Source organism: Micromesistius poutassou (assembly GCF_964030765.1).
Source record: "Micromesistius poutassou genome assembly, chromosome: 5".
NCBI classification, from domain to species: domain Eukaryota; kingdom Metazoa; phylum Chordata; class Actinopteri; order Gadiformes; family Gadidae; genus Micromesistius; species Micromesistius poutassou.
Genome location: NC_140275.1, coordinates 9709921 through 9723052, shown reverse-complemented (window position 1 = coordinate 9723052; position 13132 = coordinate 9709921). Strand labels below are relative to the sequence as shown.

General features: G+C 47.8%; 1 protein-coding gene across 1 annotated transcript; it reads left to right on the top strand.

The window, feature by feature from the left end:
• The first annotated feature begins 868 nt into the window (after positions 1–868).
• Positions 869–10539, top strand: ap3m2 (adaptor related protein complex 3 subunit mu 2). The gene is made up of 9 exons (XM_084468779.1): positions 869–943; positions 1928–2214; positions 2853–3024; positions 3298–3435; positions 4239–4324; positions 5557–5690; positions 7301–7508; positions 8508–8652; positions 9051–10539. The coding sequence occupies exons 2-9, from the start codon at positions 1942–1944 to the stop codon at positions 9149–9151; spliced, it is 1257 nt and encodes a 418-aa protein (XP_084324905.1). The 5' UTR covers positions 869–943; positions 1928–1941; the 3' UTR covers positions 9152–10539.
• The last annotated feature ends 2593 nt before the right edge of the window (positions 10540–13132 follow it).

Here is a 13132-nt window from a genome sequence, read left to right as displayed (position 1 = left end):
CCATTCGTGTTTCAGGGAACTTTCTACTTTTCTTGGTTGCGGTTGTCGACCAGCCTTTAAAGGGTTCAGAGTCCACAAAAACTAGGCAGCTATGTCGGCCTAGCCAACACAATAAAAAGTTTATTATTAAAGGAATCCATCATCTCAGTGCGAGAATAATTTACCGAAATTGTGTTGCTTTAATTAAATAAATGAATCCGCATTTGTCGTAGGCCGAATAGTGAATATCATATCTCGGATCTCACGGCTTGTAGCCGTGCAGGTGCATGAAGTAAGTGAAGTTCACCAGAGCCCCTGGAGCTGAAGGTGAGCCTCATGCGTAATGACGCGGCACGTCCCCAAACGGGTCATTCAAAGCAGTACTGCAGTGTGGCACTACAGGTAAATGCATCTACCATTTAATTTGTATTTTGTCTGATTTAGATAAGCCTACTACAGCAGCACCACCACATTCTCGCATACACAAGTATACAATGTTCAGTTCTAGAAGATCATAATTTGACAAATGTCTTGTTCTGAGCTGCGTAAAATATTATGGTCATTCGTTTGACTGAACCAAAACCTTTAAATGCTTATTTCAAGGCGAGCCGACAGCATAGTCTTGTGCCATAATTTATGCATCACCCAACTGGGCACGATATGAAATCGGATACACAATACAAAATGTCAGACAAACATACCCATGAGCTGCCTTTATTGGTGCACACCCAAGACAACCAATCAGCGATCAATCCTAGACTAGACGAGTCATCAGCATCCGCGTTCACGTCCAATCGGCTTTAAGAGGCGGGCTGTTCAACGCTCCTCACCACGTGATTGGCTCCCTCTAGGGTCCGCCTCAAAACACGATTTGCTCCACCCAGAAGCAATCGGAACGACGGCTTCTAGTTTTTGCGTTGAATTAAGGGAAAGGGCGAGACGAACGATTTGCATTTTGTCTACGGTGAGTGACTCGTCATTTGTAAAACATAAGAATAGCATTGGTCTCATTGTGCAGCATTTTGTAATGTTGTCCACCGTTCCCTCCCTCCCATCACGCACGGCCGGGCTTTGCTGCTGTCACAAGACCGCCGTGAGGATGGAGGGGGAGGGATCTCGTAATGCATTGGGTTGGGGACGGTGGATGTATGTTGTCCTTGCTCGGCTCGGCGCTTTATGAAACGGATAGCCAGCGAAAATATTTCATTACGGGATGCTGGTTGCGAGGGCAGCTCTCCGGTTGTTCCGGCTGCCTTCATCAGGACCGAACCCGATAGCTCGGTCGCATATTTAATGAAGATGCCGGGTGTCTTCTTTCTTTCCTTCCCATCCTCAAAAGTCGCGAATAGTTCCTTGTAAACTTAATGTAGGTCAGCATTCTATGTTATACAAAAGCATTGGCATCTTGTGGATAGTACGCACTGGTGTCTGTACACCAAAGCCAACTTCGAATGACCACTACTGGTAACCTGCGGAAATAGATGATTCAGGCCTGGAAGAGAAGCACCCAGGGCAGAATCATGTGAGCACAGAAAGCTGGCACTGTATTCGTCTCAGGTTTTGATTGCCATGAAGCATGCTAGTGACAGTACTAAGGAGCCTACCCAACACTGCGAGTTATGTTGCATGTATATGTATTCCTTATTAGCAGGAGGTAGTCGAGAAATGATCTAGCATTACGTTCTATTACATTGGCATTACTCATTTGTTCTCAGTGCAGTTTTTTGGCTCAGGGGTGTTAGTTAGTTGCTAGTGTGCTCTACCCCCAGCTTAAAGGCACTGGGGCTAGTCTGAAGCCTACCCGCAGACAAACCTTAAGCGAGATTAACCCTTAACGACAAAGTATCTGGCTTAACAGCACGTCTCTCTTTGGTGTTGTTGAGTGTCTTGAACTTCTGCACCAAACTGTAATATGTCCTGTTTTTTGCGGTTCTTGTTCCCCCATCAGCCGATCCGGTCACAATGATCCACAGCCTGTTCCTGGTCAACTCCTCGGGGGACATCTTCCTGGAGAAGCACTGGAAGAGCGTGGTGAGTCGCTCCGTGTGCGACTACTTCTTCGAGGCCCAGGAGCGCGCCACCGAGCCCGAGAACGTCCCGCCGGTCATCCCCACGCCGCACCACTACCTCATCAGCGTCCTGCGCCACCGGATCTACTTTGTGGCCGTCATCCAGAGCGAGGTGCCGCCCCTCTTCGTCATCGAGTTCCTGCACAGGGTGGTCGACACGTTCCAGGTTAGGGGGCCGCCGCTTCTCAAAAGGCTTTGTTTTGATTTATTTATCGCTTTATTTATTTTTTTAAGCGTATTTCGAGTTGATGGGTTTGTCTGACCGTGGAATACGGAAACCCTTCTCCTGCTATGTCCAAATGTCAGCCAACCGTCCAGTCGAGATTGTATTTCACTTTTCAAGTGGCGCGACCGTAACATGTGATGACTTCTCAAGTGATCACGTGTTACGGTCGCGCCTCAGACGAGGGAGGATGTTCCGGTGCGCTCTTGACTTTTAACAGCCACATTAACAGCCACCACACCGTCCAGCCACGCCTCTTTTCTCTGTCCTCTCTCTCTCTCTCTCTCTCTCTCTCTCTCTCTCTCTCTCTCTCTCTCTCTCTCTCTCTCTCTCTCTCTCTCTCTCTCTCTCTCTCTCTCTCTCTCTCTCTCTCTCTCTCTCTCTCTCTCTCTCACCCTGCCGTCCTCTGAATGCATAACGCGTTCGCTTTTCTTTTGTTAAACCCATGAAATGACCGAGGACACACACACACACACACACACACACACACACACACACACACACACACACACACACACACACACACACCGCCCGTCCGCTCTCACCCCCTGTCGTCCCGTCGCGACCGACCGCGTCCACAGGACTACTTTGGCGTGTGCACGGAGGCCGCCATCAAGGACAACGTGGTGGTGGTGTACGAGCTGCTGGAGGAGATGCTGGACAACGGCTTCCCCCTCGCCACCGAGTCCAACATCCTCAAAGAGCTCATCAAGCCCCCCACCATCCTGCGGACCATGGTCAACACCATCACAGGTAACACCCCCCCTCCTCCAAGCTTTGGTCAACACCATCACAGGTAACAACACCACCACCCCCGCCTCCCTGGAGCTTTGGTCAACACCATCACAGGTAACACCACCCCTCCCTGGAGCTTTGGTCAACACCATCACAATGTTGACCTCCCCCCCCCCCCCCCCCCTTCACAGGTTACGCTTGTGATGGTACACACTTTTAGTTGTTTTGTGTTTCTGTTTGATATTTGTTCATCACAACCACCCTGGTGTTTGTGCCGTTCTGTGTCGCCAGGCAGCACCAATGTCGGGGAGCAGCTGCCGACGGGCCAGCTGTCGGTGGTGCCGTGGCGGCGGACGGGTGTGAAGTACACCAACAACGAGGCGTACTTCGACGTGGTGGAGGAGATCGACGTCATCATCGACAAGTCAGGTACTGCCGTCTCTGTGCAGCGCAACCGCAGCGCTGTGTAATAACCCAGTTAGAGTACGTTCAATGATCTGTATGTCGCCCCACTGATGTCATTCTGGTTTAGTGGTGTTGTGGTCGACGGAGCAATCAAGTTCTCCTTATTTAGAGGTACTTTTCTTAGATCATGTCCCTCATAGTTTAGTTTAGTTTATTGTTTTTTGTTAACAGGGACCATGTATAGAACAGGTTCTACACCAGGGTTAGCTAAACAGCTAATTTGCACCTGTGGTCCCTGGGCAGGAAGTTCAAAGCACAATAAAAACATACTACACATTACAGACAATTGTTAAAAACAGATAACAACAACATCAACAACACTACAGTAAAAAAAACAAAAAAAACATACAAAATACATTTGGTGTTATAGATATATACAGAGATCAATGATCGCAAGATTGATTCTCTTTCAGCCATGTCTTCAGAGACTTTTTAAAGCTGTTAAGACTTGTACAGTCTCTAATATGGAGTGGGATTGAGTTCCATTTTCCAGTTGCTTGGTGTGAGAATGCTGAGTGCCCAAAAGTGGTCTTCTTATCATACGGACGGTGCTGGTGTGATGTCACCTACAAACACGCCTGGGTGTTTCTAGTATCGGGTTACTCTCGGGTCGTTTTTCTATCCCCAGTAGTACCGGAGCACCGCGTGACCAGTAGAACTGCCATGATTACACGTTAAGTTTTAAGTGTAAAACAACCACGGTTTGCGTCCATCTTACGGTGTCTTGTCTTCCCTCTCCTCGACGTCCCCCCCCCCCCCCCTTGCAGGCTCGACCATCACGGCAGAGATCCAGGGAGTGATCGACGCATGTGTCAAACTCACAGGCATGCCCGACCTCACGCTCTCCTTCATGGTGCGTCTCTGACCCACGCGCTGCGCTGAGCAGCATGAGAACGTTGCGTTAGGTCGCTTCCCCTAGCGTAGCGACACCTAGCATAGTGACACGTAGCGTAGCAACACGTAGCGTAGCGACACGTAGCGTAGCGACACGTAGCAAGACGTGGCGTAGTGACACGTAGCGTAGCGACACGTAGCAACACGTAGCGTAGCGACACGTAGCGTAGCAACACGTAGCAACACGTAGCGTAGCAAGACGTAGCGTAGCGACACGTAGAGTAGCAACACGTAGCGTAGCGACACGTAGAGTAGCAACACGTAGCGTAGCGACACGTAGCGTAGCGTCACGTAGCGTAGCAACACGTAACACGTAGCATAGCGACACGTAGCGACACGTAGCGTAGCGACACGTAGCGTAGCGACACGTAGCGTAGCGACACGTAGCGTAGCAACACGTAGCGCAGCAACACATAGCGTAGCGACACGTAGCGTAGCGTCCTTGTTGATCGTGGCATTGGTTATAACTATAACCTCCAATCGTAACACGTTCACATTACTCCAGTATGGGCATTTTAGACTTCTAAAATAATAACAACATAACCTACCTACTACCATTACCTATTTGTAGAAGTAATTTAACATGCAGGTACCCACCTGCATGTTAAATTACTTGCATAAATATATCAACAAAATATAACGCAAAAAAGTTATTGTGAATCATGACTCTCAGTGGGGACCGTTCAGGCCTTGTCTGTCAGGTACCAGTGTCAGAGTTCTCGCGAGAACACTATTTAAATTTGCACAGCGAGTCACTCTGGGAACGAGCGATATCCTCACTCCCCGATTCCCCCTGGGCCCAGAACATTAACCAATCACATCGGTGTATCTGATATAGGGCGGGGCCAAAAGCGTTGCTGTTTTACCGACCGGATACGGCAAGAGTCGTATCTATTGGTTAGCTCCGCTGGTCTGGATACGTCACCCTGTGTGGTATTCTTCTGATTGGTCGTGGTGTTATCCAATTGTGTGCAGTGATATTTTTAAATGCATGCTTGGTTCCGCCCCTCGAGTCGGGCCGTCTTCATCACTCGTTGCCGACAGCAACGAACCCGACAACTTTCTAGACGTGGCTCTGGGTTTCCAGGCTGGTTTATCAGGTGCTATTCCCTTCCGACTCTCGTTCCCGTTCTGCTGCCAAGCTGCGGTCCGCCTCCCCCCAAGTTGTTGTGTGTGTACTTTACTACCCAGAATCCCCGGCTGCTGGACGACGTGAGCTTCCACCCGTGCGTGCGGTTCAAGCGCTGGGAGGCGGAGAGGATCCTCTCCTTCATCCCTCCGGACGGAAACTTCCGGCTCCTCTCCTACCACGTCAGCTCCCAGAAGTCAGTCTCTCTCTCTCTCTCTCTCTCTTATTATCTCATGCGTTCTCCCTTTTTTTTCTGTTATTCTCGCTTTCTTGTCTTATTATTTTTGCTGCGTTACTTCCATTCTCTTCATCTTTCTTTCCTTCTGTTTCTCTCTCCATCCCCCACTTTTCTGCCGTATTCTCTCTCTCTCCCTCTTTCTCACTCAATTCTCTCACTTCCTATTTCTTTATCTCTTGCTCTGCCCTCTCTCTTTGTCCATCTCTCTCTCTCTCGTCCTCCCTCTCTCCTCACTGTCCGTCTAACTTGCGCCACTTGTCTCATCGTTTAATCAAACTTTCCTCCTCCTTCTCTCTCTCTCTCTCTCTCTCTTTCCTCCTTATTGTCTTCATGTAGTGCCTATCCAGTAGGCTCTCGAAGGTACTGGTTTCTTTCGGCGTTGTAGATGGAGCTTTGTTTTAGCTTAGCTTGTACGTGTTATAGCTCACTAGGAGATCACTGAAGTACAAATAGATGAGTTCAGTGGTTATGTTGTGCTTTGAATTAGAGTTAAAAAGGTTACGGTGTGTGTGTCATTGCGTAGTTCCTGAGCCAGCCATTGTATTTTGTCTTCTTAACGTGATTCCTCCAAAAGTCACCAGTAGTATCGGCTATTAAATTGCAGTAGACGACATACTATACAGGCAGAACCAGTACCATGGTTACTGGTTCGATTGCCACAGGGGGGGGGCGCCCGTGGTCACATGCTAAGAATTTATGTTTTGAAATATTCCACGTGATTTATCATAATTGATTTATACACGTGTATAATAGGCCTGAATAATGGTATAATGCACATGCACCTTCATAGGTCATTTCATAGACACACCCTAGTCCCACCCAGCTCATTGCTCGAGTTGACACCGGAATTGACCCGGCTCTCCGCTCCACCACGGTGATCGAACTCCACTCCGTAATTTGCCGGCCACTCTTAAAGGGGTAGTTCAGGATTTTGGACATCGGGTCTCATTTCCAAGTGAGCCAGTGTGTTATTTATCATTGGAGACCGTTGTCACACACTTTACATTCAGTCCTTCTCGTTGCAGAAATCGCTGGTGCTAGGCACCAGCGATAGTCGGGCATTATAATTGGTTTGCCTCGGGAGTGGGTAAAACTGGGTTTTTATTGGCAGGCTATCAGTTCCCCTCGACTTGCGCGAGCCTAGCACCAGCGATTTCTGCAACGAGAAGGACTGAATGAAAAGTGTTGAAAAACGGTCTCCAGTGATAAATAACACACTGGCTCACTTGGAAATGAGACCCGATGTCCAAAATCCTGAACTACCCCTTCAACCTCTTCAACTCTGCTAGAGTGGTCCTAACCTCCCCACCAACCCCCCTCCCCTCCCCTTCACTCCCCCCCCCCCCTCCCCCCTCCCCTCCCCTCCCCTCCCCACCCCCCCTCCCCCTCCCATATTTTTTTTGCACAATTTCTCTAAAACGCTGTGTGTGTGTGTGTGTGTGTGTGTGTGTGTGTGTGTGTGTGTGTGTGTGTGTGTGTGTGTGTGTGTGTGTGTGTGTGTGTGTGTGTGTGTGTGTGTGTGTGTGTGTGTGTGTGTGTGTGTGTGTGTGTGTGTGTGTGGCCGGCAGCCTGGTGGCCATCCCCGTGTACGTGAAGCACAACATCACCTTCCGGGAGGGCAGCTCGCAGGGCCGCTTCGACCTGACGCTGGGGCCCAAGCAGACCATGGGCAAGGGGGTGGAGGCCGTGCTGGTCAGCAGCCAGCTGCCCCGCGGCGTGCTCAACGCCAACCTCAGCGCCTCACAGGGAACCTACACCTTCGACCCCGTCACCAAGGTGACGTACAGCTACGACCGACCCCTCCTCTCCCCTCCCCTCTCCTCCCCCCCCCCCCCTCCTCCTCCTCTGCCCCTCTCAGCCCGTAACCATGCACCTTGTCTCCCCGCTGCCGTTACCATGGTAACATATGCCTAGAACCCTCCCCCCCCCCCCCTCCTCCTTACCCTCCCCCTTACCCCCTACCCCCTTACCCCCTACCCCCTTACCCCACACACTTCTCCACCCCGTCAGCAGGGTAACTGGGCGGGTGGTGGTGGTGTTATTATTATTATACGTTTGGGTGGTTGTTGTGCCTAATGAGGTACGAAGCATGAGAGACGTCTAACCAAAAGCCTCGTTACCTGCATGGGATGAGGTCATGTATAGTGCAATCGATACCAGTGAGTGTTTATGAGGGTGCCATGTGTAAGGGATAATGTATAGAACGCCGACGGTCATTATCGGGGAATAAGCCCCGACAGGGCGAACCGGACACCCGACGCGAATACATTATCCCTTACACATAGCACCCTCGTAAACACTCTGGTATAGATTGTACTATACATTATCCCTCTTATTACGCGGCTACTTGCCAAAACAAAAGAATATCCTGTTGATCTGCAGAGAAATAGTCCCGCCAGAGACGTTGACGTCGCTTAGCAACCGAGTACGCTGGGGTTGATAAGTTACCGGACTACTTGCGGAGTGATACGAAAGACGTGGAAAAAAAAAAATCCACTTTCCTTGACAGCGGGCGTTATATGCTTTATAGCAACGGTCATTATCGAAAAATAATTCACCACCGGAAGTCGGGAAGGCCCCTGGCATGTGAACGTAGCGTTCCACAGCGTCGAGAAGAGCCATGTAATAAAGATATCTAACGTCATTTAGTTAGTTGTTCATAATTCAACCGACGGACACCCACCCGTCTTGGAACTGTAACAACGTTGGTAATGTGCTGCCTGTGAGTTTGATGAGGCCGACTCTTCATTGCGTGTCCACGCCGTCCCCTCCCAGATGTTGACGTGGGACGTGGGGAAGATCAACCCCCAGAAGCTGCCCAGCCTCAAGGGCTCCATGAGCCTGCAGGCCGGGGCCTCCAAGCCAGACGAGAACCCCAGCATCAACATCCAGTTCAAGATCCAGCAGATGGCCATCTCAGGTACGCGCACGCGCGCACGCACGCACACACTCGCACACGCACACACTATTACTTTGTAGTAGTTATAGGAAAAGTATTCATTTAGTAATACTCTATAATAGTATTAGTACCATTTCTTCTACACACACACACACACCTTGCTCTCACGTCAGGGTGCTGTTACGTGTAACTGCCACTAGATGTCGCCAGGCTCATCGAATAATAACCCTTGGCAATCACAAGATCAAAATGGCACCTCTTTCAGACTGATGGCAATTGTTAATCAAGTATTTAAACATGATACGCTAAAATAATTATGAATAATGATATCTATTTAATATTTTAGACAACAAAATATATATTCTTATTCCATTGTGTTTTTTTTTCTCATTCATTATTTTATTTTTTATTTTTTTCAGGACTAAAGGTGAATCGGTTGGACATGTACGGCGAAAAGTACAAGCCTTTCAAAGGCATCAAGTACATGACCAAGGCCGGAAAGTTCCAGGTCCGCACATAGAGGGGCCTCGGTGCCTCTTGTCAACCACTGGACCAGACCGAACCACTACGGAGAAGACGGAGAAGGGGGGGTGTATCAAGATGGTCTTTCAACATTTCAGGGTTCACCCTCGACACTTCAGAGTTGCAGGGGGGGCTTCACTTCTAGCAGTTAGCTGTTAGCAAACCTTTAAATTCCTCCGGGCACGCGGCAGGCCATGTAGCTTTTTGTCCAAACTCTTATTACGTCAAAAACCCCGCTGAAATATTTCCATTCTTCTAGTAAGACAAAGTTAACGGAGCCGATTCTGTTTCAGATTAACATTACACACACACACACACACACACGTGTGTTGTTCTTCTTCCACAGAACAAGTAGGGACACAACATCTGTTGTGATGTTTAATTGTTCACCAGAAAGAGACACAGAGAGAGGCAGGTAGTACTGGTTAACGTTTACATTCTTCCTCATTCTATCCGTCTCCCGCCCGGTATAAAATCTCTTACCGCTTAAGTGGGGTTTACATTCCTTCCTGTTAAAATCCCACTTCCTCCTTCTCCCATCTTTTTTTTATTTGTTCAGAGTTGACCGCTCTGTCTGTCGGCAGTTCTGTGGTTCTGAGCACAGATCTCCGCTGACCAGAAGGTGGCGCTGGTGCCGTCCTATTGAGTGGCAGTACGGGATGCGGCCTGCAGGGGGTGCTCACGGCTTTCATCCACTCAAGCGAATCAAACTAGAATAGAGTTTCATCTGTCGTATTGATTATTTATAAGATCTCCTTTTTTATGTCTCCTGCTGGGTTTTTGTTTCTCCTCCATTTTTATTTTTATTTTAAATATGTATGTGTCCATATGTAGCAATGTCAAAACATATTACATTCTTTTTGAAGTGGACAATGCACTCCCTAAGCGAACATTACATTGGGAAGTGGGCAACTTTACCTCTTTGATCCGACTGAATCAGAGGAATAAAGGAAAGCTTCGACTACTGACTATCACTGGTTGCCCTCCCCCAATAGCTTGTTTTATCTCTGGTGTGTGAAACACGGGCACCGCTTGGAGCTTTATTTGTGTGTGTGTGTGTGTGTGTGTGTGTGTGTGTGTGTGTGTGTGTGTGTGTGTGTGTGTGTGTGTGTGTGTGTGTGTGTGTGTGTGTGTGTGTGTGTGTGTGTGTGTGTGTGTGTGTGTGTGTGTGTGTGTGTCAGAGGTTGACCGTGTGTTTGTATGCACAGGTGTATTGCTGACATAACTAATATGCTCGATAAGAACATCCAAAAAATATATCGCTTGGAAACCCAGACTAATCAACCGACTCCGTTACATGCTGACGGTATTTTAGAGTACACACTCCTTGGTTCCTATAGATAGTGTTTTACGGTTTGAATTTTATGTTCACAGTATTTTGTTTGTGTGATTGTCAGAAAGCCTCCAAATGACCTTTGAAATAATAAAATAAATATTCCACGTGATGTATCCAATTGATTCATAAATGACGCACAATACACAATGGTATAATGCAAATGCACATGTTTCATATATAGGCACACCCTAATAAAGTACTGTTCGAACTTTACTTTACTGTCGAGTTGACGTCACCGGAATTGATCAGGCTCCCGCTCCAGCGCGGTGATCGAACTCCACTCCGTAATTTGCTGGCCACTCTTAACCTCTTCAACTCTGCCTGAGTTGGTCCTAACCTTCCCCCCCCTCTCCCGTTTTCTTTTTTAACTCCTCAACCACGCCACAGACCATCGGCAGGAGTTGGTGGAGAGGTGTGCCTAGATTTTTTTTTCCCCCCCAACTCATCAGTCTTCGGAGTTTTATGGCATCAGAAGTTTAAGCTTTCCCCAATATGGAAAAGTGCTTAATGATATTTTGTCTTGACTATGGAGTATAGGCTACAGCCTACAAAGTTTGGGTTAAATGTTTGACCTATATCATCACCAAATCGCTTTTGCTTTGCTTTGCAAATATGCTCTAAGGACAACAAGCTGAATCAAAAAGGAGGATCACCGGGCCATCCACTGTGGTATGTTGATCATGTGTATTCCTGTTTTCCGAATATTGGTTAATGTGTGGTTATATTACGCATAGGTCCACTGCCACCGTATCGCTAAAAGGCACACGTATGCGCGTGACACACGCGGAGAGAAAGTGTCGATTTTCGCTCTGAAGTGAGCTAATCACCCCCGCGCACTCGCACATATGCATTTAGCATAACACTCGTAAAGGACAACACTAACTGTCAAGAGATAACACTGTGTAAGGATGTGGCGCTTAATGACTGCCATAATTGTCTCGGATCCTGCGCTTGTCCCGTCCTGTGATCCGCAGCAGGCACCCCGGGGTGACGTTAACAGAAAGCTTCCCTATAGTTTGTTGTTTTTCCTCCCCTACTGACAACATTTACAGTGGATGATGAAACACCAGTCTGTAGACGCTGCGACTCCGTCCGCGCCACTTTTAAAGCGCCACCGGTGCTCGTGCACGTAAAATCGCTGAGTAAAGCCACGCGCTTTTTAATCAATCGCGCAACTTAATCGATACATTATGCTCACATAGGGACTCAATCATGTCTCGCAGTCGTGTGACATAGAAAGGCTACCTGTGGATGTTGTCTACTCGAAGTTGAGTTATAATACAATTAGAGAAACCATGCGCCAATTTCGCACGAGAGACCCATTTAAAGCCTCGTTCAGTCACATGCACGCGCACGGATAGGCTGATATGGCTGACCCAAAACAACGTGGGCCTACTTTATAGAGGAGGTGATTTTTCCTTTTTATTTCATCAAATTCAATGGGTTACTTTATTTCAAAATGCACGTGTGTTGTCTTGTATTTGTGACAGCGAATGTCATTGTGTTGTTACACTGTAGGCCATGTGTAACTATAAGGATTACGATAATGAACCGGCGGGAAAGTCAACATGTGGCAGCAGGTGCACATCTGATTAAATGTGTATTATTAATTAATTTGTCTGCAGCGGATCGTTTCATAGGCCTGTACACAACTAAAGAATAGAAATATTCGTATTTTTTTGAAGACTCAATGTTTAGTATGCAGGCAGTGGGACAAACCGGGCATTGGGCATTCTGGACACACAAGTGGCTTTATGGACGGGTGACTGGAGTCTGTGACCCCCGGGACAAAGAGCGATGTCGCGGACAGCAGCGAAGCCCCAACTCTCCGAGAGTCGAAACAAAAGACCCCCCAATCGAGGGAGCTACTACTTCAACTTTGTAAAATGCTCACGATGGCCTATAGGTATCTGTACAAATGACAACAGTTGTGGTGGGATTAGACCGCATCCAAACGAACGATCCAATTTTCCAATCCACTTTGCAGCATTTTAGACTCAATGTTTGAGAAAAGTATGATTATTTATTTTAATTCTTGATTTTATCGATTAACTAGTTTTAATGTTGAACGGTTTAGTGTCAACAGTTTTTTGACTCAACTAAGCAAAGTATGTAGAAGGCTATGTGCTCTACTTTTTTTGTGCTTGTAAGCTCGCAAAACTTGACCACACTTTGAACGATCGGAACAGCATCATCATTCAAAGTGTTGTCTTGCATTAGTTAATTGGTGATTTTTAAATTGTATCCACTTGGAGAATCTTCAGAACTAGTAAACGCTGCACGTTAAGTCACGCTATTCTCTATTCAAATCGTGTTTGTCATCGTTAATGTTAAACATCCGCTCCTATCTGCTCCTCCAGAGGCTGGTGCCATGCAGCAGCAGCAGTCTGGTCCTCTCTCCCCCTGGGCCGGATGCGTCTGCACGTAGCCGGAGGGACGGAGGGAGAGCTTTCTCTGGCTGTCTTCAGCAAGACGACCAGATGACATCAAACATCAGATGGACTTTGATCACAACGGGGTGTCTGTCTTCACCCCAGAGCATCTTTTTTTTAAGGACCTACGGATGTAAATGGTAGCTGGTCCTCATTTATACAGCGCTTTTATCCAAAGCGCTTCTACAGCGTTGACTGACATTCACCCGGT

Coding starts and splice junctions, on each gene's coding strand:
- ap3m2 (XM_084468779.1), top strand. CDS start 1,942: ATGATCCACAGCCTGTTCCTGGTCAACTCCTCGGGGGACATCTTCCTG. Junction 4,325..5,556: donor ACCTCACGCTCTCCTTCATG/GTGCGTCTCTGA, acceptor TTTACTACCCAG/AATCCCCGGCTGCTGGACGA. Junction 7,509..8,507: donor CCTTCGACCCCGTCACCAAG/GTGACGTACAGC, acceptor GTCCCCTCCCAG/ATGTTGACGTGGGACGTGGG.